Below are 25,368 nucleotides of genomic sequence, written 5' to 3'. Positions count from 1 at the left end.
TGCGACCTCCTTCTTCCTTGCCGGTGATAATCTTTGTGCATTTTGAACTATCACTCCATTTGTTTACTCCACATTATTTGCATCAATCAGATGGAGAGAGTGCACGAAAAAGAAAGAAGAAAGAGAGAAATACAAAGAATTCAAATTTGTTCACTCAATTTTTTATTTTAAATACTTAGATTCTGTGTTTAAATTCCGATCTTTTTAGGGAAGAATCCGCCAAAACATCTTCTCCCTGCATACTTATTTTGTCCAACTTTCTTTGTGCCACTTGTCATGTAAATAGACTCGACACTTGTTGAGCAAATAAACTATACACTTGTCGAGCAACAAATCAAGCACTAGTTACCTATTATATATTAACTAGTGTAAAACCCGCGCTACGCGCGGGCCAAATATTGATCTATTATAAAAATTTGTTGAATATGTCTATTTATACTAACAATTATTATTTTTAATTTAAAAAACTACTGGTTAAAAATTTATTGTACAATTTATAAGATTATTACATCATCTCTTTTTCAGAAGTCAAATAATCTTGTCAATATAAATAAATTCCACTTAAATATAATAAAAACTATTATGTTAATTTGTTTAAATATAGTTACACAAACAACGAATACTAACCAAGTGACATTTAATTATAATAATTAGACCCCTAGTGTATAGTTAATTACAAATCTGTATATTTAATCTATTTGTTATAATTTGTTTACAAAATTTTATATATATTTAACCCAAATCTATAGCTAAGCACGAATTGTGTATTTAATCTGTAAATAATTTTTTAATATCAATCACCTTTTAAGTATTTTTTCAACAAAAAAAATCCTGCGAATCATTTCCATTGGCCCTAATTAAAAATGCATTCAACAAAGATAAAAATAACTACTCTAATAAAGAATAATTTATAAGCAATAATAATAACAAATTTATTTCTCCATCAAAAACCATCATATCCACATCATGAAATTTGTCACTTATTTGAGTAAACATAATTACCGAACTAAAATATTAAATAAGAATATACAATCATATCTACAGACTTGGTGTTATCTGCGTTTTGTGATTTTTGCACGTTATTTCATTAGAAACCTATTACTACTCGCTTGGCAATATGATTTGCAAAACCACATTTAAAACATCCAAAATCTAAAGTCATAAATTATGGCATTGAGATTACAAAAGAAAAACTACAGTTGTAGAACACTGCTGTAATGCTATTACAAAACAGAACTATATAAAACATATTCTTACATGTCGTGACATGTTTGTCATTTACCTTTGCCCTTCTAGTTCCTCCTATATTGCGACCACAATTTTTTCACACTTTGACTCAAAATCCACATATATTCTCTGATAAAAAATCAAGCATTATCCATCTATTACGGGGATAATAAAAGTAAAAGGATTAGGGGTAATAGTTTTCTATTTATCCCAAATTGCGCTTTTTAAGTATATATAGTTGATAATGGAAGTTTAAATGCATAATTGGAAAATCCGACAACTCGAGACATCTAAGAGGGCAATTAAAATCAAACTAAGGATGACTCATTAAAAAAGAAAATAGGTAAACAAATTGATCTTTTTTTTTCTGAAGAGCTAAAATGCAAGATCCCTTTATATAATAACTTCCGGATCTAAAATTTTGAATATACCAAATCAAAATGAAATTTCATTTGACAGTCTATATATTTATCTTCCAAATTCACATAGGCAAGAATAGTCATGATTTACATATATAATTAAATAAGAATGGTCATAACTCAGTCATACGTAGCATGGAAGAATGGTCATAATTTACATATATAGTTAAATAAGATTCATCTCTAAAATTTAAATAAAAATAATTTGGTTTTCAATTTTCATGTTTACAAAAATGGTTGATTAGTATTCAATTTTAATACCTTTAATTCACGCAATGCACCAAATATTTGAATTGTGATGAGATAATTTGACCAACAGATGAATCTCGGCTTACTTTCATATTGTCACAAAATTATAAACTTTGAGAATAACTCAAAATTTTGATAACCTTATGTTATATCGCACTAAGTTGTTAATTAGAATAATTAGTAAGCTGACCTTTTTCTTTCAAAGGAACCATGGAGACAACCCCCAATGAGAAAAGATTGTCTTCAACCTATTTTTTCTAAAATTAAACACATAAAAACATAGAATTAGTCTCCATCTCAAGACATTATTCTTACCAAAATAGTTCCGATATAAATCATCTATACTTACTGGAACTTCCTCATAGTGCAGTAGCCAAAGAGTTCTTTTTGCCGAGAAAGTTATCTTATATCAGTCAACAAAAACTACATAACAGTCATATGGGCAAAAGAGATATTTAAACCATAGATTTGAAATTCAAAATTTTTTTGGTTGAAACTTACCGCTCAATGAATGTTATCTGAACATTTTGATATCAAAACTGGACACTTGTCATACATTTAAACTGAACACTTATTGATTAATTAGCCTATACACTTGTCAAATACATTTTTGAAGATGGGACTGCACCCAACAACAAAAACTGTAAACAACAACAAACACACCAAATCACTTGGTCAAACAAAGATAAAAGCCTCCTCCAAATTATCACGAAGTTCCCACAACCCTATCATGTATAAATCTAAAAAAAAGAAGCTATAAAATCAAAATTTCAGATTCAACAATAGGAACATATATGAGTTTCCTTTAGTCAAACTTTTCATAATAATTTTAGAATTACACACAGATAGAACAAAGCATGGAATGCTTATTAAAGTAAAGTATTAAAGGACCTTAAGAAACACCAATATATTGCTTATTAGAATGCTTTATGATGACTTTGCAAAAACCTATTAATAGCTGATTCTTTGCAAACACCAATATGTAATTAATTCATTGCATATGTATACATGTATAAAGGAAAAAAAAGAACTACTTAGTTGGGAGTTTTTTTTAATTCTTTTAAATTAAGATTCAGCTATAAACTGAAGTGGTGCAGTACATATGAAATAAAAAAAGAAATACCTTAAGGTAAGTGTCTCTCTTAGATGTTTTCTTTTGAGAGTACGGGGAGTATCACTTTGTGATCCTCATTTTGAAGAGTAAATTGTAATGCAATTATCTTTAGGATACATCTAACTTTAAATGGAGATGATAATGAAATTAATCTAACCCTTTCAACATTCATAGATCAGAAAACTTGAATAGTACATCTTTAAAAATAATCTTGCCTTGAATAGTACCTCTTTAAAAATAATCTTACGATCTACCGCCACTCAATGCATCACCAATATGTTCTGGATAAAGAAATGGAGGAACTTAAAAACATCTGACTATTTGCAACCTACAGAAATTGTACAATGATAAAAATGAAATTTCTAATGTATCAATGTTCAAAGAATTAAAAAAGAAGCTCACACATTGTTTATTTAAAAAAGTAATGAACTTACCACAAAAGCAATCTCTTCAACAAACAAAGGTTCAATGCCAAATAATGTCTATTCTCCAATGTTCTCTCCACTAATAGGATTTTCTTTACTGAAATTACTGCCCTCACTCCATCCAGTACACTTTTCCTATTCTATTTATGAGAATCACAAAGTGAATTTGAAAACAAATTTAAAGAAATAAAAAAAGCAAGAAAATTTAAAAATAAAAATAGAATCATACACACATGATATCCTTTCAGATCAAACCCTTCTTAATTGATTTGGAATTAGAATGAATAAAGATATACTGCAATTTTCTAGTGCCATTCATGATAAATGTATCAATATAAGGATCATTTGATAAGATATTTCTTTGGTCATGTTTAAGGACTAATGGAACAAAAAACCATATCTTAATTTTGATAAGATAATTTATGTAAAAAAGATTCATTGATTAATAAGTTTAGAAAACAGACCAATGATAATGTATGCTTTTTAGAAACCTTAAAGAAATAAAATTTACTTAAAATAGTGGGAATTTTAAGTGTTTATTACTATCCGCCATTCTCCATTCTCTCCAATAGAAACTAAATGTAACATGTCTCATGAGTTTTGACTATAGTGATGATTATTTGGTTGTTTTTGGATTTGCTCTGTATTTATAATTACCGTAAAAGTAAAATTAAATTTATGCACGTTTAAAGAGAAAAGTTAAAAGACAAATGTATTAACAAAAACAAAATGCATAAATAAAATACTATAGAAATCCATGGCAGAGGAAGAACAGCAATAAAAAATAGCAAAATAGCAATTAAAGACATTTGCACAAAGAAGCAACTTTTTTGAAATTCTGAATATCCAAACACCTCTATTAATGAAATAGGATTAATTCTATGAAGAAAAAGTCAGAACAATTTTGAACTAAACAAAGGAACACCTTCAAAGTCCATTTAAATTATAACCAATTACCTCAAGAAAAAGAGCATTACACCTATACTCTAGCTATTTAAGTGCTTATCATTATTTAAGTGCACAATTTGCTTGGCTTATTATTCTATCTATTTTATAGAATAACGTTCACCAAATTATTCTAAAAATTGATAAGCAAATTGTTGCTCTTTGAAATTTTAATTAGCATTCACATAATGAACACCCAATTAATTTTTCTTTAAAAAAATACAGCAAAATTTAACATATATATAAGCAATTTTATATACTACTTAATAGGGAAAGTTTTAGAAAATTAAAAGACAATAATAAACCGAGGAATGAAATCATTTTGGCAGGCACATACATACAAAAAATGGTGATATATCAGAGATAGATGCATTGCACTGATTATAGTGAACATCTCATCCTAGTTCGATATGTATTGATCTAGATTATTAAAATGGAGATTCAGATCCAAAAGCATTATCACCTTATAAGTTTATGAGGACTCTCAAGCCGTCATGAGCAAGCTGCATTGGAATTCCTTCCCTACTCCCAAAAATAGAGGATTCAGTTCCATCATTTGCATCAAAGATTAAATTGAAAAACAACAAATGTCTAATCTCCTTTTAATATATATTTTTTTAAGTCACAAACTCACAGGAGGAACAAAAATTATATCAAAGATTACATGTAAATTTAACAAAACAATAAGTTCATACTTGAGCTTATGTCTCATGATTTTTAATGGCAATGGAAGAACAAAAAGAAAAATTAGCAAAAAATCAATTAAAAACGAACTTATCAGCAGAGGTAGTAGCCATTACCACGAAATTGAAGTTTGAATGAAGGAAAGCATTGCAGCCGTAGTGGTTTGTTCATTGCTTATCTAGGCAGTGGTTGTTTTTGGATTTGCTCTGTATTTATAATTACCGTAAAAATAAAATAAAATTTATGCACGTTTAAAGAGAAAAGTAAAAAGACAAATGTATTAACAAAAACAAAATGCATAAATAAAATACTATAGAAATTCATGGCAGAGGAAGAACAGCAATAAAAAATAGCAAATTAGCAACTAAAGGCATTTGTACAAAGAAGCAACTTTTTTCAAACTCTGGATATCCAAACACCTCTATTAACGAAATAGGATTAATTCTATAAAGAAAAAGTGAGATCAATTTTGAACTAAACAAATGAACACCTAAAGTCCATTTAAATTATAATCACTTACCTCAAGAAAAAGAGCATTACACGTGTACTCTAGCTATTTAAGTGCTCATCATTATTTAAGTGCACAATTTGCTTGGCTTATTATTCTATCTATTTTATAGAATAACTTTCACCAAGTTATTCTAAAAATTGATAAGCAAATTGTTGCTCCTTGAAATTTTAATTTGCATTCACATGATGAACACCCAAGTAATTTTTCTTTAAAAAAATACAGCAAAATTTAACATATATATAAGCAATTTTATATACTACTACTTAATAAATAAAATTTTTTCAATATGTGAAATTCAGCAAAAAGAACATATATTATTTGAAATGTTAGATTGTTTATCATTATTGTTGTTCCATTACTTTAATAATTTGTCTAAATTATTATTCAATGCCTTCAAGTCATTCATAAAACATAAAAAGAAAAAAGTGTTTGCAACTAACAGCTAATTAATTCTTCTATTCATTGTTTTAACTATTCCAAACTCTAGAAACTCATTATTGATGCAGACATTTTTCAAAAACATCCAATAATTTATTTTCCATGAAACAATGTAACTAATTATAAAATCTTACAATAAAAAATAGCAATATTACTCTTTCAAGAGCTCTAATGTATACTAAACCTAGTATAAATTGATTCATCACAAAAGTCATTGTCTTATTTTTGTTGAGAGTTTTAAGGCCTTGGCTATGCTATTGATAAGTTAGTTGTGCTTTAGTACATACATGAAAAAAATCAATCATAAAAAACAACTCTTATGTTTTTCGACATGCGCTTGCTAAGTAGCTATGTACAATAAGGCGGTAAATGATTATACTCTTATCTAGTGATGCAAGTGTGTAGTGAATAAGAAATCTAGAAAGGAGTATAAATAATACATTTGAAAAGAAATTAGAAAAGTACCAAAATATCAGTAGGAAGCTTCCTTAGATGGGGAATGGATTTTTGAAATTGCTCAATCAGTATGGATGAAACTCAATTCAATAGATGCTGGTCCCATCCTAGTGGTTTATTTTTTTGAAAAAAAATTCCAAATTGATAGATGTCAAATCAACAATTAGATAGCAAGAAATGAATTGGGCATAGAATTTAGTTTACCATTGTATAAAGGCTCTGGCTAGTTATTTCTTGCTTTTGTTCTTTTCAACTGATAAAATAGCAGTGATTGCTTCCCTACCAAGTGCCGTCAAGGCAGATTTAAGCTCTTTCAACCTTGTTTATATGGTTTGAAGCCTCATGGAATTGTCTACAGATACTTCAGTATCGTTCAACTTTGATTGATGCCTGAAAACTTCAGCAGCCTGATAAGATGATACCTGTGATAAATACATTGCATTGACACCATCATATGCATGCCACTGGCAGTAAATTATTACCTGGGCTTCTATTTCTTGACAAAGTTTCTCATAGTGATGTGTGAGGTGGCGTGCATCCTCTAAGGAATATCTCCATTTCTTTCTTCTTATTCTTCTTGGTTTTAGAATACAATTAAGCACTTAATATGCATATATATATATGTGATATAATTGATAAAGAAATAACGAACAACAGAAAACAAAATATTAATTACATCATAATAAAAACAAACCAACCATGAATAAATAGTAAAAAGTGAATTGAAATATCAAAGAGAACTCAAAAACCACCTCACTTGACCAAAAAGAATATCATGCACAACGAAGGCAATCACAATTCTCAGCTTCCTTCGTCACCACATCAAGCACTGAATACATCAACTCATCACGTTCCGTGTAGTGTCCTTTTGCCCAGCTCATCAAGCGCACAGTTCTTATTTTGCATTTTTAATTATATTCTGCACAAACAATTCAACCCCTAAAACATTCAGTAAAAGAAAATAAATTCAACTATAAAGAACAAACCTTCCTGATATTAGCTATATTTGCCTCTCCTCTACCTAGCACTTTGCTAACGGCATTAGTTGGAACCAACATCTTCATAGTTGATGAGGGAGGCAAACTGAGTATAACAAATGAAGGTGCAAAAACATGAATTGAATTGAATTAATCAGATTAACATAAAAAGGAAAATAATGTAGTTGTAAAGACCCATATCTCAAAAATTATATTCTCAACAATCTAAAGACCTATATATAGAAAAGCCATACAAATCTATTAAGTAATAAGTGAGTTAATGACTTTGCACAATTGAAAACTGCTGGGCCTGGATCTACAAAAACATTTGTAAATTCTAATTTGGGGGATCGAACTGCACCCAGCAACAAAAACGGTAAACAACAACAAACACACTTCAGTTAAACCACTGCTACAAAACACATCACCAATCAAAACAAATTATTAATAATATCATCATGGAAACAAAAAAAAATTACAGAAAACCAAAAAAAAAGAACAAAATGGAGAGTCGCCTGTTTTTGTCGGCATAAGAAGGAAAAATTAGGAAGGAAACATGAAGGATTCTAAGTACCTCATTTCTGGTTGAACCGAAACCACTTGCCGGGACTTGGATGAACAAATCGTAGAGGTGCCTATTGTCGGTCAACCTCAAGGTCCAAATCCCCGACGTACAACAACTAATGAACTGGTTCATCACATTTGCAGCACCTACCTTCGGTTGCGAAATGCTGTTCTGCGGTGGACGCGGTTCTACAGTGGACGCCGGTTCGTCGCCACCTTCTTCTCCTTCTTCTTTTGCTTCGTTCTGTCTTTCTCTCACCCTTAACCCTCTTTTCCCTACAACGTCGCCGGAGGAAGTCTTTTCCCGACCACCACCATTCTCTATCTTCTCTTCCAGCTACTCCTTCCATCACCGTGAGCTCCTTCTATCTTGCCGGTGTGAGAGAGAGCGAGAAAGAAATAAGAGAAAGAGAGATGCAGAGAATTCAAAATTTGTTGGCTCAAATACTCTGATTTCAAATAATCTGATTTTTTGTTCAAATTCTGATCTATTTTGAGAAAGAACCCGCTCAAAACCTGTTCTTCTGGTAGTCTTATTTTGCCCAATTTTTGTGCCACTTGTCATACAAATATATTGGACACTTGTCGACTAAATAGACTATACACTTGTCAAGTAACAAACCTACTACTACTCTCCTATTATATATTAATATATATATATTAATTAATAGAAGATAGATAGATAATAGACTAGTGTAAAACCCTCGCTACGTGCGGACTAAATATTGTTTTATGGTAAAAATTTATTAGTACTTATTTATTAATAATTATTATTTTTAATTTGAAAAAGTTTTTGTGTATAAAAATAAAAATTATTGTATAGTATATAAGACTATTCCATCTTTACTTTCCAAAAGCCAAATAATTTTGATATTTTTTTAGTCTATATGAGCCAATTCTACTTAAATATAAAAATTATTATATTTGTGTCTTTAAATAAATGTTGATATAATTTGTTAATTGATATAATTAACAAAATTAAAACTTTAATAAAAATAGTTTATATTGTAATCGTGCACAATAAATACTAACTAAACTAAGTGACATTTAGATATATTATTAGAACCTTTAGGTATAACCTGTGCAGGTCGTGTACTTAATCAATTTTATTGTATTATGTATAGTTTGTTTACTAAAAAATTAATATATATTTATTGAAAGAATTAATTTACTTATATTTAATCCAATTAATTTATATCTTTTTAAAATTTTATTAAATAGTAACCTTTAAAATATATTTTAACAAAATTTAAAAAAAAATTTAGATAAATTAACTATTTCAAATTAACCTTTTTTCACCAAAATTTTGAATAAAATAAAAAATATTTAATTTATTGTTTATCATGATAACAACTACTTTTAAAATTACTTTCACTAATAAAATACACAATTGTTATTTCCTTTAAAAAGTCATTTGCATAATTTAAATTCAAGCTTGGCTAATAAATGGATAACTATTTTTAAAAGATAGTTCTATATTATTTATTTGCAACATTTAAAATTAACATAATAAAAAATACCAATAACAATTTGTCTATAAATTAGTAACAAAATACTTGATTTACTTTAATTGTAAATGAAGTATTTTACAAAATATATTGAAAATATTAACAACAAACTTATAATTATTGAAACTAACTTTGTCAAATGAATAGAGAATTATACTGCAGACGTTGACACTTCAAAGCATAAAAAAACCAATTTAAAATAATAAAAGAGACTACCATCAAATAACAATTATAAAAGAATAAGATAACTTCAATAATAAAAAAAGCATAACATCATGCAGCTTCTTCCATAAATATTGTAACAATTAGTAGAGAGAATAGAAAGAAAATTTAAAATGGCATCAATACGAAAAATTTATTCATTCAATAAAACCATTACATTCACATGCAACATAATTTATTAGCATCTCGATAGAAGATACATGACCTGTTGCTTAATTGAAATTGGTTGAAAATGAAATTATGAAAGTAATCCATTGCTTTTGGTATGTACATACATGGGATATCTGAAGCCATCCGTTCATGGAAATAAGAAATGAAAGAGATATCCTCAACTTTCTATTACTTTTATAGGTCCAATAAAATATTCTATAGGATTATTGACAAAAATACTTAGAAAACTATTAAAAAAAAAAACCATTTCTCACCAGCATGAGATGTCCTCAACTTTCTATTATTTTTATAGGTCCAATAAAATATTCTATAGGATTATTGACAAAAATACTTAGAAAACTATTAAAAAAAAACATTTCTCACCAGCAAGGCCATAATTGCTGTCTTTGATGTGACTTGCAACTGCATATTATCAAATGAACATAAGCACAACATACATAGTAGTATATTACTATCTAAATAGCTAAACTTTAAAGTGAACATTTCGTAATTCATGCCTTCAGGCTAAATTCAGTTTAATTAAAATCATTCAACTTCGGATCAGTAATACTATTATGGATGAATTGAGCGAAACAGGGTGAAATGATACAATTATTTGTATGAAAAAATACTATTTATAATTACATTTTATTATATTTTCTTATATAATTAGAGGTAAGAAAAGTGAGGGATAAGAAATAGTTGTATTGCATAATTGAGTATTTTATTTAAGAAAATCATAAAGCATTTTATCCGTGATCCTAATTGCCAAATATTTTAATTGCACATAGTTATGTTTATTTTAACTATTAGCAAATCAATATGGAAGTTGAGTTGAAGCCATAAATAGAAAATGCTTAAAAGGAAGATCAGCTAGCATGTGTGATAATTCCACTAAGCACAAATAGAATAGCTGCAGTGTATATTTATTTATTTATCCTAACAATATAGATCAAATAAATACGAAGATTTGAATAAAGAGAAAAAATACCTACGAAAAGAGCATGTTATAGGTACTGAGACCAACTGCGATTGCAAGATGCCATGCAATATGAATGTATAAATGGTCAAAATCAATGATGACATCTTATGCACCCTATGAACCATCCTCAAATCTGGATCTTTCAGTGTTCTTTTTGCAAATGCAACCTGAATCAACATTTTAGTTTTTCTCATCAAAAAGACATGCTTAAATATAAATTTGAGCTCACTTTTAAATAACTAAAATCGTTATTTTGCCAGCTTTATTATCTTAATACAACAACAATTATTGCATTAAAAAGAATAAGGATCACCCTATGAACAAAATAAAATTTCAAAATACAATTTAGGTTATGTTCATTGTTCAATTTAACTATGGCATATAAATCCATCAATCAATAAATCCAAGGTTATGTTAGTTATCAACATTTATCTCATCAAATTGAACTTCAATTAAGTGTTTTGTTAACTTGAACATTCACTAACTTGTTAAGACCAACAAACACTATGTATACCTAATAAAAATACAACTTTATAAAACTCAGACTACGCCCGGGCCAAATATTATTCTATTATAAAAATTTATTGATACTTATTTATTAATAATAATAGTTATTACTTTTAATTTGAAAAAAATTTGTTGTATAAAAAATTAAAAGTTCATCGTATAATATGTAAGGTTATTCCATCTTCTATCCGTAGAGGCCAAAATTTTTTTGCTGTAAACACTTCCAATCCAATGTGATATGGGAGTACTGTAAAAGACATATAAAAAAAACTGTTATGACATTCTTCCCTTGACCCACACAATATTTAAAAATTAATCTTTAATTAAAAAGATTTTGAGAGCCAGCTTACAATGTACTCATGATAAAAGATTGATAACTTATAAGTGATAAATATTTGATTGATTATCTTAAAACCCTCTATTTGTGAAGTTCTGTTTGCTTGTTTTTTTCACTTTAGTGTTTGCCCAGCTCAAAATATCAACATTAATAATCTCGAATCTCACATTTTTTCAGAAGTTGAAGCATGGTATAATCCTTATAAGCTGTGAAATAGAAAGGAAAAGGAGATGATTCCTACGATATAGATGAACATGAATAAACAAAATAATAACAAAGTACAGGCACCACCGTCAACCCCTCCTCCAATGGGTGGATATACTTCAGTTGGCAGATCAAAAAGATAGAAGCAGCAGCAAAACCAATGCACTTATTCACCATGATATTCAACAAATGAAAAAAAAATGATCTAAGTAGGTTTTACAGATATCTCACAAAAAAGAAAGTTGAAAAAAAATAGTCAACGAAGTATCTATGTTTACAAATTAAGTTTCAATTCTCAATTATAAAGTAATAACTTTCATCCTTACTAAGAGTAACTTAAAGAATCTCAAGCTAAAAAAAATAATGATGTTACTGTCACTAAAGTATTTTTACAACATCACTTACACGACTATAGTAAGTCTACGAATTGAATCTGTTTCTTAGTTGAAGTTCCGAATGTAAAAAGAGGTAGCAAAGGTTTTCAGCCGAATTTAAAAAGTTTTTTTTTCCACAAAAATCTATTTGTTGATTTCTCTCCATTCTTAAATATTCAGTATGAGTCTTTATTAATTTTAGTTAACCTATTTGTTTATTTGGATTCCATCCATCATATTCACCCTTTTTATAACGCTGCTCGTTATTTTGTATTTAAAACAATGAAGGTCCTTCCTTCTTTGATTGACCACCCAGTCCATAATATAACATTTAGGGATTTAAACCGAGAAAACAAATAAATAAAGCCTGTTTTAACTTTCTAATAATAGAAAATTACTGTTTATTCAAGACAATTTTAATTAATACTTTTTCAATCTAAATTGCACAATTTTAGATGTGCTGAAAAATAATAACAAAAAATTCACCGTACATTGATCTTGTATGGACATATAAGTGTGCTAAGAATGTTAACTTTGTTAAAAAAAATTTTAATTTTAAAAAATCTGTAAAAAATAATTAAACGGATGAGTAGAATTGTTGATATAGGAATATTTGTTTTAAGATGGTAAATCTACCTACCATGATTATTGAGCACTTGAATGTACAAAAAAGTTCTCCATCCATTTCTTCAGCATGACTTGCTTCAATTGCCAATGCTTCAAGATTAGGAGAACCACCAAAAGCAGGAGATGAATGTATGCCTCTCGACATCCAAGAATTTTTTCCTTGCAAAATTGCTCAATGAACTAATACTCCCTTCCATATTTCAATAACAACTAATTAAAAAAATCAATATTTGTATCTCATTAATGTCTCGAGAGAATTAAACATGCTTACCTCTTGTAGTGTGTTAACTTCGCCTCTTTCTCATCAAGCAGAAAACTCTGCTAGTTTAATATTGAGATTTAGGATGTCTCTTTTGAATAGGATGATGGCATTCATCTTTAAACTGATCTTCAGTAGTGCAGGTAATTTTTATGAAGGCATGGCAACAGAAATTACTGGCAAAGTGAATGCATTCGAACAACTTTTAACAAAAATATTTACTCGAAAGTACGCCCAAAATAAAGCTCCTAGCTACCACTTGCCAATACTCGAAAGTACTCTCTGAATAACTCAGCTTGCACTATCTCTAAAGGGTAAGCCTCCCCTGAACCAAAGAAATGCACAACCCTGCAACAGAGTTTCACATTTCAACAAAAAATTTACTTCACAACCCACTAAAATCGGGTATAAAAACCAACAAAAGAAAAGGAATATTACAATATTGTTCAAAAATGGCTAAAATATGTTTACTTACCAGCATAAGTTTTCTACAGAACATCCAACTATAAAGCAGTCTTCATTTTGTGCTTGATCTTGTTCTCACCCTCCACTGGCTTCTCCTTCCTCTCCTCTTCTTTCGAACCACCCTATTTTCCACTTACCACCATCTTCTCTTTCCTTCGCCAGCATCGGCCAACTATATTCGGTATCTTCTCTGCCAAACGTTACTACAATCACACACACAACAAAGGACACAAAAAAGTTTTGTGGACTTCGGTGGCAATCCATTCAATCAGTTTTATTTTTTATTTTTAATTTTGAAATACAGGGCACAATTTGTTATTAAACCGCATAGAAGGAAATTGCACCAAGCAATTTTTTCTTCCCCTACTTGTATTAATAAAAAGTTAATTAAAAGACAAACTTGACTTACATTAATATATTTGGTAAATCAAATTTAGACACTAAGTTTTTGAAAAGCTTCGTTAACATATACATGATATCTTTAGGCATCATTTTGAATATTAACCATTTTTATTTTTCCTATTGTTTGGATGCTTTGAATGAATTGTTACAAATTAATCTAGCTATCTATAAACTTGCATTGATATAGCTTTGTAGAATCAAACAGATGTCCAAAGAGGTACAAAAAAGAGAACAGGAAAAGAAAAGGAGAGAAGCAAATCAGTCTTAATGTAAGATATATGTCATTAAAAGGCTAGTTAATACATGTCTTATAGTCTTTAACATTTCTTCATACAAAATCACATAAAAAATCATATTCTCTATATATAAATTCATTTCTTAAAAAATGCTAAATAGTATCCTATCATCATGCATCATCTCAAAAGCCAAAAAGATAGTGTCTAAAACAAATGGAAAAAACGCTCAAAATATTCACAATTTGGTAGTAAATTCTAATGCTCAACTTAGTGGTCTATGTATTTTTGCAATCACAGTGGTCCATGTATTTTTCTATTTAATTTTAATTTATGTTTCAAAAGTTTTATCCTCCATGTTTGTAAATTAGCCACATAGTCAAGGTATCTAACAGAAAATGATGTACTCTGTGTGCCAGACTCCATCATATAATTTACGTTTCATAAATTCAAAATCCAATATTTATGGAAAGATTGTTGAATTCCTACCTGAATTGGTATTTCTTGTTCCTCTCCCAGGGCCGCATCTTTGCTACACTAGCCTGATAATTTGACTGTCTTTTCTGAAATAAATGTGCATTCTTGTAGGTTTGAGCTTTGTTTACTGAAAAGTCATGGGTAAACTCAACTTATAACTGTAAAATAACATCTTGAAGCACATACAATAACAATGCACATAGCTTGAATACACATTTCTGTGAATTACTATGTTAAAAGAAAGCTGGTTGCTAAATTCAATTAGCTAGTAAATTATCTACAACTAAACATATAATTAGTAAAATTATTCTTCCTCGTATCTATCTCAAGATCAATGAGATTTTTTCTCTTCTCAAATATCATTTATCAAGAATAGTAGTGATTCTACTAACCACCAAGCTATTATCAGTCCAATCCAACACACAATATTGCTCATCAATTAGATATGAGAATATATTTAATTTCTTGATACTAATAATCCAGCTGCAATTATAAAAAACAAAGCTCATTACTTAGATATGAGAAAATATATTTAATTTTGAAAACACATAGAAATAATCATAGAAGACTCTACAATTTTTTAACTGAGTTTGATGAAACCTGTGGCACCATTCGAAAATAGGGGAGCAAGGAGGAGATCATAGGTCATGGGATACGTACTAAATGATTCACACCCATTATAATATATATCAAATAGACCTCGTTCATAAATTAATTTCATCTTTCATCTTTAGGAATAATAAGCCTGAACTCAAGCTCTATACTATAACAAACCAAATAAGAAAAACTATTGCATCGAACCTTGGAACCAAATCACGGTAGCTAAAGGAGGACAAATCCTTTATTTGGAATCCTTAGCCTTATTCTCCTATTTGCTGTCCCTTGGCATGAGCAGTCCTTTGGTAGCAATTGTGTCGCTGCTGGATCCACCCATGAGAGTGCTCATTCATCTCACCTGATAACACTATACATCTACCTACACGTTACCACAACACTATAATCTCAATCAATTCCATCACATTTTCCAACCACAGATCACAGCTTATCGACAATCAACTTATATTTTTTCATTTAAATTTTGTCTAGTTTACACCTTTAGAAGTACATACCAAAACATATCAAGTGATTTCACATATAGAAAAGAAATATTGAAAAAAGAAATTAACCGTCTCATTTTGCCTCCTGAATGGTAAAAGTCAGGTTTCCATCTTCCATAAAAATTAACAGATAAGATGAAACAAATCAGCTTAAATAAATGAAAATCTAATTTTAGGGGAAAATAAAAACCTTAAACACCGTCCATCTCTTGTTCAACCTTGGCCTGCATTTCGTGGAAGGCCCCTAGCTTTCTTCTTCTCTGTTTCGGTGAGAGCATGGGTTAGTAAAGATAGGTAATTTTGACCAAAATAAAAACTCTTTTACTCTGATTCAATCACAATTTCAAAGAATACGTCGTGTTTCACTATATATATGACATTTCAGAGCCTTATAACAGAGTATTTGGTAGATGTAAACAATTATATAAGCTTTTAAAAGAAAAATAGTGAAAAAAACTCACCTGAATGTATCTTCTTTGAGACTGAGGCATGATGAACACGGTTCAAAATAGTGAAGGTAGATATGATGAAGAAGTGCGAGCTGTGTAAGGTTAAGGGTAGTACTTTCTGCGAGTCGGACCAGGCTATCCTATGCTGGTAGTTCTTGTACTTTAGCGTTGCTGTTGTAGTATTCGACAGAGAGGAAATCATCTGAGGCGGCAGAGGTAGACGGTGCCAATACGGGGAGCAAATGAAAATAAACACCAAATGAATCCAAAAATTTGAAGCTACTTCTTCAGTGCTGCAGAGCAAAATGAGGAATGAGAGCAAGAGAGAGATTCAAATCATTGATTTGAAATGGGAAAAAGTTTCAATATTACTCAAGCTGTTCTTTGACCTATTCAAGTAAACTCTATTTTGTAACGTATTTGTACATAGAAGCAACTTTTTTCAAACTCAGGATATTCAACACCTCTATTAACGAAATAAGATTAATTCTATGAAGAAAGAATAATATTGAACTAAACAAAGAAACCCCTTCAAAGTCCATTTAAATTATAATTACTTACCTTAAGAAAAAGAGCATTACACACATATTCTAGCACCGCACTCTCAAAGGAACCCCTTCTTTGCAGTCATAGCTTGAATACACATTTCTGTGAATTACTATGTTAAAAGAAAGCTGGTTGCTAAATTTAATTAGCTGGTAATTATCTACAACTAAACATGAAGAGATTACCTGAATAACAAAATATTTAAAATTGTCTAAATGAAGTAACAAATAAGAATGCCTTAACTGAAATCATAGATAGGATAAAAAAATTTCTATTTGATCATTTTTTCTCACAACCAAACACATCAACAAAAAATGAGGTATATATAAGCAGTTTGTAATAAGTAAGAGAGATGAAAGATTACCCTTGTGCAGTTTCTGATACTCCTGAGGCTTTCCCAATCAAAAAGCCACCTTTCATTGTTCTTTGAGAATAATAAAGAGTAGCGTGCGGCTAACTCACGAAGTTGTAGGACCTTGTTCTTGTTAATGATGCCAAAATCAACCTACATACATATATAGATATTAGAATATATTAAATGATCATAGAATGAAGAATAATAACTGCATTTGGGTACGGGAACTATGAAAAAGTTTGCTCTCCATAGATTCAAAATTGTTTTTGCTTTTGAGTATTCACAAAAGCCTGAGCAAAACTGATCAGAACATGTTAATAACATGATGATTAATTCAACTTAGGCATAGTTTGGTTCATAGCTTAAGTTTGCAAATAAATAAACAATAAATGATAGCATGGGCTAAGCTAAGAGCCTAAGAGCAACTTATTAATTAGTTATGAGCATATGATCAAGTCATGACTTTGTAGATCATGCTGAAACTTAATACGCATACTTCAAATCATTAGCATAAACCAAACAAAAAGTGCAATCATAAAAATCAATCAATTGCACAATTCACAAAAGCAAAATCAAGAACTCAAAAAAAAAAGAGAAAAAAAACTAACAAATTCAACACCTCTTTTTATGTTCATATGGAACTGACTTTATCATCCCATGGCCATACTATCCTTAACCGCCATGACTGCAGCAGGAGCACCGCCTCCAGCAGTGCTGCCAGCAACCTCAGCATCCTTATCATCGGGATACCGTATAATGAAACTGAAGACAGTCCACCTTTGAACCAAGCCCCAAAACCTTGACAGTCCACCTAAAGACACTATCAATAAGATTAGCTTTAATACAAACTTCAAGTAACTATCTTCTACTTGCAATCACGGTCATTGCTAAAAGCAAAATATATCTAAATCCTCAATTGCAACATGAATAAATAACCCAAGCAATTTGAGATAATAATAAAATTCTTGGTTATAGCTTTAGCAAACCACATCACAAGAAAGCAAAACTGATTATAGTCTTATATTTGTAAATATATATTCACCAAAAAAATTAACAGTGACATTCTCAAATGTTGATATGCAATTCTTAGTTGCTGGACACAACCAAAGGTGGAGGATTTTTCTGCACTCCAAACTAATCAAGTTCTTTTTCAATACACAAATATGCAATAAGGAAAAACATAAAATCTTAACTAAAAATATGTAAATCGTCAACTTGCTGCTAGCTGCTCTTTCTTATTAACTACCCCTGCATTCACTAACTAACTTCTTAATCTTCCAATCTAAAGTTAGAACAAATGAAGCAAAATTGAAAGAGTTTATAGCCATTTAATCAAGCATATAACATGCAAAGAAGCAAGCTTAAAAACAGGTATATTCTTGAGGATTTCATCACACAAATCAACATCACAGAGAACATAGGATATGATTTCAGAATCTATTTAACTGATATGATCATCCATCTATATATACCCAAAAACTGTGATTCTTAGTGTTTAATCTATACCTAGTTTGTTTTCCCCTCCATTGTATATATATCATTATGAAATTACAATAATAATAATTGTGTACTAAGTAATTATCAAACCGAAACACCAAGTCATAGAGAATAGAGAATAACACATCTCTAACATTTGATAATAAAAACAAAATACATCATGTTCAATATTTTATCCAAAAGATGTTTACCTATCCAATTCTGACTAACCTCATGAAATTTCTGAAATAATAGCATAACACAAATAATATAATAATTAAAAATCAGATTATTAGTAGCACAACAACTATGTCATCTCCAACGATCAATATAATGGTGCAAATTGAACGGTGAACAGCTTAAGCTATATCATCTAAGCAGAAAATAAAATGATGCAAATTGAATACACATAAGAGTTCAGATCAGAGGGAGAGGAACAACACAAAAGACAAGAGAGAGCAATTAAAAACTTTCAGCAATAGCACAAAATTAGGATGAATACATCTCTTATTATCTCTACCTTCTCTCCTCTCCTAAACCACAATGAAGCAGCTACATCCAAGTCACCAAAAAAAAAAAAAAACAGCTACATCCAAGTTCATTATAGCCAGGATACACAAAAAAGATGTGATTGAACTATAGTACACAGGCTAATAGAATCACCTGAAAATTTAAGTTTATGATCTCTTCTCTAATATAATGCTAATAATCAATGAGTTAACTAAAAGATGTTAGTTTTACATATAGTGACCTGTTTTTCAAATTTCAATTAGTTAACTAAAAAATGTTTGCTTCTCAAAATGGGGGAAAGAAAATCTATATAATTTTCAGGTTGTTATAGTTATAGAAAATAGTCAAGAGCATGGTTCAATGATTAAAAAACTGCCAGCAAACCATAACATAGAACTGCAGCAATGGTATATACTGAGTTTATAGAAATTGCTCAGCAAGTAAAAATTGGAAAGCTACATTCATTATGCACATATAGCAGAAGAAAAAGTAAATTAAAGCAAATAATTTATGAACTATGATTAGTATTATTGCTGCATATTCACAAAATACTGCAAGTAATACATGACTTTAACCATCATATTTATCGGTTAGAAGATTTTGCTAACAGGGGACAGAGTAAACTAAAATACTAATAATACCACACTACAAAAATACAGTGCCGGAACACTTACCGAAACATTGCACGGGAGCTCCGGCGTTTCCTCTGATTGCATCTCGAACTCTAATGGCATTTTCTGTAACTTATTTTTAAAAAGAAAATAACTATCTGTTTTTAAAGAAGAAAAATTACCTCTGCTGCACCACCGACGACCGAAGCTCTACATTATTTTGACTGAAGTCATCAACTTGTTGCCAGCTGTTCCTTCTTCTCTTACGGTGGTAACACCAGTCACCGTGCCACTATTCTTTCTCCTTCCAGCTGCATCAACAGCCATCGTGATACCTCTAATTTATTATTCGTCATCTTTACTACTCGCCGGAAACAGATTGGGAGACTCTGTCATCGTCTTCTTTTACGCTCTCCTAACCCGCAACACTGAGCACGCCCATTCTATATCTTCTATGCTAGTTACTGTTTCCATCACCGGTGATCTTGTTCTTTTTTCTATTAGAGAGAGAGAGCCGAAGTAGAAAGAAAGAAGCAGAGAGAGAGACGGAAAATCAAGCATATAACTTGGAAGATTTAAATTATAAAACCCTAAGTTTAAATTTATTCACTCAGTTCTGATTTGGAATGCTCATTCAAATCTTGTGTTTGAAATTTAAATTCCAACCCCAAAAAGAGAAAGAACCCGCTCATAGCCAAAATCTCTTTCTCAATTTTCTTTTGTCAAAAACACTTTGTTCAGAGCTACTGAGCTGATAGTTTGGCAGTTACAATGTCTATTTTACCATTAACGTTTCAATGTTTACATTTCACTTTTTAGGTTGTCAATGTAATTTTACTTGCTCTGACACATGTCATTTAACTGGCTATGACACTTGTCAATCACCTAAACATGCACTAGTTGCTTATTATAGATAGATAATATAATATATTTTGACTGAAGTCATCAACTTGTTGCCAGCTGTTCCTTCTTCTCTTACGGTGGTAGCACCAGTCACCGTGCCACTATTCTTTCTCCTTCCAGCTGCATCAACAGCCATCGCGATACCTCTAATTTATTATTCGTCATCTTTACTACTCGCTGGAAACAGATTGGGAGACTCTATCATCGTCTTCTTTTTACGCTCTCCTAACCCGCAACACTGAGCACGCCCATTCTATATCTTCTATGCTAGTTACTGTTTCCATCACCGGTGATCTTGTTCTTTTTTCTATTAGAGAGAGAGCCGAAGTAGAAAGAAAGAAGCAGAGAGAGAGAGACAGAAAATCAAGCATAGAACTTGGAAGATTTAAATTATAAAACCCTAAGTTTAAATTTATTCACTCAGTTCTGATTTGGAATGCTCATTCAAATCTTGTGTTTGAAATTTAAATTCCAACCCCAAAAAGAGAAAGAACCCGCTCATAGCCAAAATCTCCTTCTCAATTTTCTTTTGTCAAAAACACTTTTTTTCAGAGCTACTGAGCTGATAGTTTGGCAATGTCTATTTTACCATTAACGTTTCAATGTTTACATTTCACTTTTTAGGTTGTCAATGTAATTTTACTTGCTTTGACACGCGTCATTTAACTGGCTATGACACTTGTCAATCACCTAAACATGCACTAGTTGCTTATTATAGATAGATAATAGATAATAGATAATAGATAATAGATGGGAAGAGAATAAATTTATATCAATAAATACAATAGTTTTTGTTAAAGAATGGAGGGTGCGAGTAAAAGTGCGAAATTTATATAGTTGATATAAAATCGGATCGGACCGTCCGGTTGGACTGGTCTAATTGCAAACCGAACACTGATACGATTCGGTCTATCGTTAAAAATCGTTAATTTGAATTTGAATTGTTTGCAAACCGTGAAACCGGCCAAGAATCGGACGGTCAGCCGAACCGGAATCTGGCCGATTCTAATAAAACGTCGTCGTTTTGCTTTCAGGGATAAAATGATTCTTCCAAGTTTGAATCCCTCGAGCCATTCCCCCCTCAACTCTCAAGTCTCAACTCTCTCATTCCCCAAACGTCCAAAACACATCCCTAGGTCTCCCCCACCGCCGCAAGGAGTGCGCCGCCGTCCGTTGCGTTCAGGGCCACCGTATCTTCGTCCGGTCGTCCGCGGTGCTTCGTCATTCATCAATCGGTGCGTCACTGCATCTTCTTCGAGGTCGCCGTCAGTGGTCTTCGTCTTCCTCGAGCTCGCCGTCAGTGGTCGTCGGGGTCGAAGTCTCCAACGGTACAACCCCTCTCCTCATTCACCAAGCGCAGATTCTTCCTCAAGCTCGCCGTCCGCCGTCTGCCTTCATTGCCCTCCGTTGAGCTCCCTCACCCCTGTGCTTTGGAAGGTATTCTTTTTTGCTGTAATTGTTGTTTTAATTGGTTTAGGATTCTTAAGTTGTTATTACTGTGAATCTGTGATTTTTCTTTTTCATTGCTCGTTGATTGTTGATCATGTTTTTGTTGAATCTATTATGTTGTTCTATTGTGCTTACTTCTTTTTTTTTTTTTTTACTGTGATTTTCTGTTCTTAAACTTGTTAAGTTAAGCTGTTAATTTGTTAAATACTTAAATTGTTGAGTTGCTGTGTTTTAATTTGCTAAATTATTGGATTGCTGTGATTTAATTTGCTGGATTATTTTATTCAGGTCTTGTTCTTGTTAATTTGTTAAATTGTTATTGTGTATCTATGGTTATTCTTGGGATTATTAGATTGCTGTGTTTTTTGCTAAACTGTTAATTTTCTAATTTGTTAAATTATTGTTTTTGTAATCTAAGATTGAGATTGTCTTTGATTTTTGTTGTTGGTTGCTGGTTGATTGGCTCTGCTCACTGGTTGATTGGCTTTGCTCATTGCTTGATAATGAGTTTTAACTGTTACTGACTTGTTCTTGAGTTGATAACGAGTTTTACCACTCCTAATTATATTAATGTATTCAATACACTTGTAACTTGAGTTCTCTATGAGAAGCAAAAAGAAATTACTGCCATAATGAAAAGAAACAAAGATGATAGAAAAACTGGGTAAATTCTCATGCTTGTATGCATATATTAGAGGGTACGAAATTGTATTTATAATTTTTTTTAGCCTCTAATATCATTCTTTAGTTTTGAAGTGAATGATCTTCTGGAATACACTTGGTGTAAAGTTTGATAACAAATTTGTAAATTATTAATTTGGAAGATAATATTTCATATAGTGTTTTAAATTTAGAAGATATTTTAAGATTTATTTTAGATTATAATTATATTTTAGAATGTTTATCTATAACTTATTTATTATTTTATTTTAAAACGGTTTTTTCGATTGAACCACAGTTAGATTGGTTGAACCACAATTAGACTGGTTGAATCAATAAACTAATAAATTAGTGACTAAAATGGTTTAATGACTGGTCCGGTTCTCAGAACCTAATAGACATTGCTTTGGTGCCATTGCTAGTGAACCAGTGCCATGGACGAGGGCCAAGAGATGGAGAGGTTCGACGATGATGACGACGACTATTATTCCAGCAAGAAACGCAGGAAGGACCTTTCCACGAAGCAGATTAAGGAAGGGGTGATGTGGAGGGAGAGGGAGAAATTGGAGAAGAAGAGGGGTCAGGGTCAGAGTTCGGATCAAGATGGGTTTGGTAATGCGGGGAAATTCTATAACAATGGAATAGGGATGAAGCTGTTGGAAAAGATGGGTTATAGAGGGGGCGGTCTTGGAAAGAATGAGCAAGGTATTGTGGGTCCTATCGAGGTGAAAATGAGGGCTAAGAATTCAGGTATTGGTTTTAGTGATGCAAGGGAGGTGCCGCCACCACCGTTGCCTGTTTTGCAGCAACGGAACAAAAGCACAGTGCAGCCTGCGGCTAGCAGAACAAAGGAGAGGCTGTGGTCAAAGCAGTCACGGTTGAAGAAGAAAGAGGAGGAAGTGTATGTTACTGCTGAGGAGTTGTTGGCAAGCAAGCAAGAACAGAATTTGGAGGTTGTTCAGAAGGTTTATGATATGAGGGGGCCACAAGTTCGGGTTTATACAAATTTATCTGATTTAAATGCTGAGGAGAAAGCAAAGGAGGAGGATGTCCCAATGCCGGAACTTCAGCATAACGTTGGATTGATTGTTGGGTTGGCGGAGGCTGACATTCAAGAGATTGATAGAGATTTGAGGAGAGAAAGGGAGACAGCTCTCAGCTTGAAAAAAGAAAAAGAGAAGTTAGAATCTGAAGCAGCATTCCAAAAGCGTCAACTGGATAATAGGGAGGAAATAATGAGCGTCTTGGACGAAGTAGGCGAAGAGAGCACTTCAGGAACACTAACATTAGATTTCCTTGCTAGATGCTTCACTGACTTGCATGAGAGATATGCCGATAGCTACAAGTTGTGTAATTTGTCCTGCATTGCTTGCTCATATGCTCTTCCTTTGTTTATTAGAGTGTTCCAAGGTTGGGATCCTCTTCGAAATCCATCTCATGGGTTGGAGTTGGTATCTACGTGGAAGACTGTCTTTGATGCTGTAAATTGGGAACAACTTATGCTTCGATTTATTGTGCCTAAGTTGCAACTTGTCTTGCAAGAGTTTGAAGTCAATCCAGCAAGTCAGAAGCTCGATCAATTTTTTTGGGTAATTAAATGGGCTTCTGTGATTCCAATTCATATCATGGTGGACATGATGGAGAAGTTCTTCTTCACAAAGTGGCTTCAGGTTTTGCATCACTGGTTGTGCTCAAATCCTAACTTTGAAGAAGTTATGAAGTGGTATAATGGATGGAAGGAGCTTATTCCAGAAGAACTATTGGCAAATGAAAGTATCCAATTCCAGATTAACCGTGGTTTAGATATGATGAGTCAGGCTGTTGATGGAATGGAGGTTGTCCAACCGGGTTTGAAGGAGAATATCAGCTATCTTCGGGTACGTGAGCAACGACAATTTGAGGCTCAGCAGAAAGCAGCAACCTATGCTCAACAGCAAGCTGCTGCAGCATTGGGTTGTGCCAACGCAGATGGTGTGCATGATTTGAGCTTGAAAGAAGTCATTGAGGCTCATGCCCAGCATCATGGTTTGTTGTTCAAGATTAAGCCTGGTAGAATGCACAACGGTCACCAAATATATGGGTTTGGTAATGTCAGCATAATAATAGACTCGCTACATCAGAAGGTATATGCTCAACATGAGGAAACATGGTCCTTGAAATCTCTTCAAGGATTGCTAGAGTTGCATAATAAATCCCTTGGTAAAAGACACTGATTTCTGTATTCTAGTGTAATTAAAACACAAAATATTAAAACTCAAAGGGAGCCGTTGAATTACCAGCCCTACAGGAATCTTTTCTATTTACAGGTCTGCATGCATCTGAGAAGTCCAGTCAGGCAGAAAGGAAGAAAGAACAACCATAACTTTAACGAGATGAGTTTTAATATTTTGGATTTCACTAAATAAATATAGTAATTATTTTAAATGTTTTAATTTTTTAGATTTCTCTAAATAAATATAATAGTTATTTAAAAAAAATTATATTAAAATATTAAAATTCAACAAGTGATTCTATAAATTAGTTTTTTAATTATTGAGTTTTATCATATAAATTATA

The 25,368-nt window shown here is 31.5% G+C and overlaps 1 protein-coding gene and 2 long non-coding RNA genes across 7 annotated transcripts; 1 reads left to right on the top strand and 2 right to left on the bottom strand.

The window, feature by feature from the left end:
• Nucleotides 1-988: 988 nt before the first annotated feature.
• On the bottom strand, nt 989-8,529 carry LOC130933421 (uncharacterized). 5 transcript variants are annotated; one of them, XR_009067713.1, is made up of 12 exons: nt 8,020-8,529; nt 7,455-7,551; nt 6,951-7,387; nt 6,673-6,875; nt 6,478-6,575; nt 5,180-5,269; nt 4,843-4,901; nt 3,444-3,574; nt 3,237-3,337; nt 2,245-2,318; nt 2,086-2,152; nt 989-1,356 (listed from the first exon to the last, which is right to left on the bottom strand). It is a non-coding gene; the product is annotated as an uncharacterized LOC130933421 (long non-coding RNA). The 5 variants fall into 5 exon arrangements; XR_009067711.1 differs by having other exon boundaries at nt 2,245-3,337; XR_009067715.1 differs by having other exon boundaries at nt 2,245-3,337; nt 3,444-3,569.
• Nucleotides 8,530-10,162: 1,633 nt separating this feature from the next.
• Nucleotides 10,163-20,337, bottom strand: LOC130936323 (uncharacterized). Its single transcript, XR_009068090.1, has 13 exons — nt 19,864-20,337; nt 17,823-18,014; nt 17,213-17,353; nt 16,864-16,950; nt 16,315-16,595; nt 16,044-16,113; nt 15,558-15,732; nt 14,769-14,883; nt 13,655-13,847; nt 13,192-13,527; nt 12,934-13,110; nt 10,881-11,038; nt 10,163-10,312 (listed from the first exon to the last, which is right to left on the bottom strand). It is a non-coding gene; the product is annotated as an uncharacterized LOC130936323 (long non-coding RNA).
• Nucleotides 20,338-21,843: 1,506 nt separating this feature from the next.
• LOC130936411 (septin and tuftelin-interacting protein 1 homolog 1-like) lies at nt 21,844-25,168 on the top strand. Its single transcript, XM_057866477.1, has 2 exons — nt 21,844-22,140; nt 23,235-25,168. Exon 2 carries the CDS (start codon nt 23,247-23,249, stop codon nt 25,023-25,025), a length of 1,779 nt encoding a protein of 592 aa, XP_057722460.1. The 5' UTR covers nt 21,844-22,140; nt 23,235-23,246; the 3' UTR covers nt 25,026-25,168.
• The last annotated feature ends 200 nt before the right edge of the window (nt 25,169-25,368 follow it).

Source organism: Arachis stenosperma, chromosome 6, assembly GCF_014773155.1.
Source record: "Arachis stenosperma cultivar V10309 chromosome 6, arast.V10309.gnm1.PFL2, whole genome shotgun sequence".
NCBI lineage: Eukaryota > Viridiplantae > Streptophyta > Magnoliopsida > Fabales > Fabaceae > Arachis > Arachis stenosperma.
Note: the sequence above shows the minus strand (reverse complement) of the source record. Positions and strands in the feature narration are given on the sequence as shown.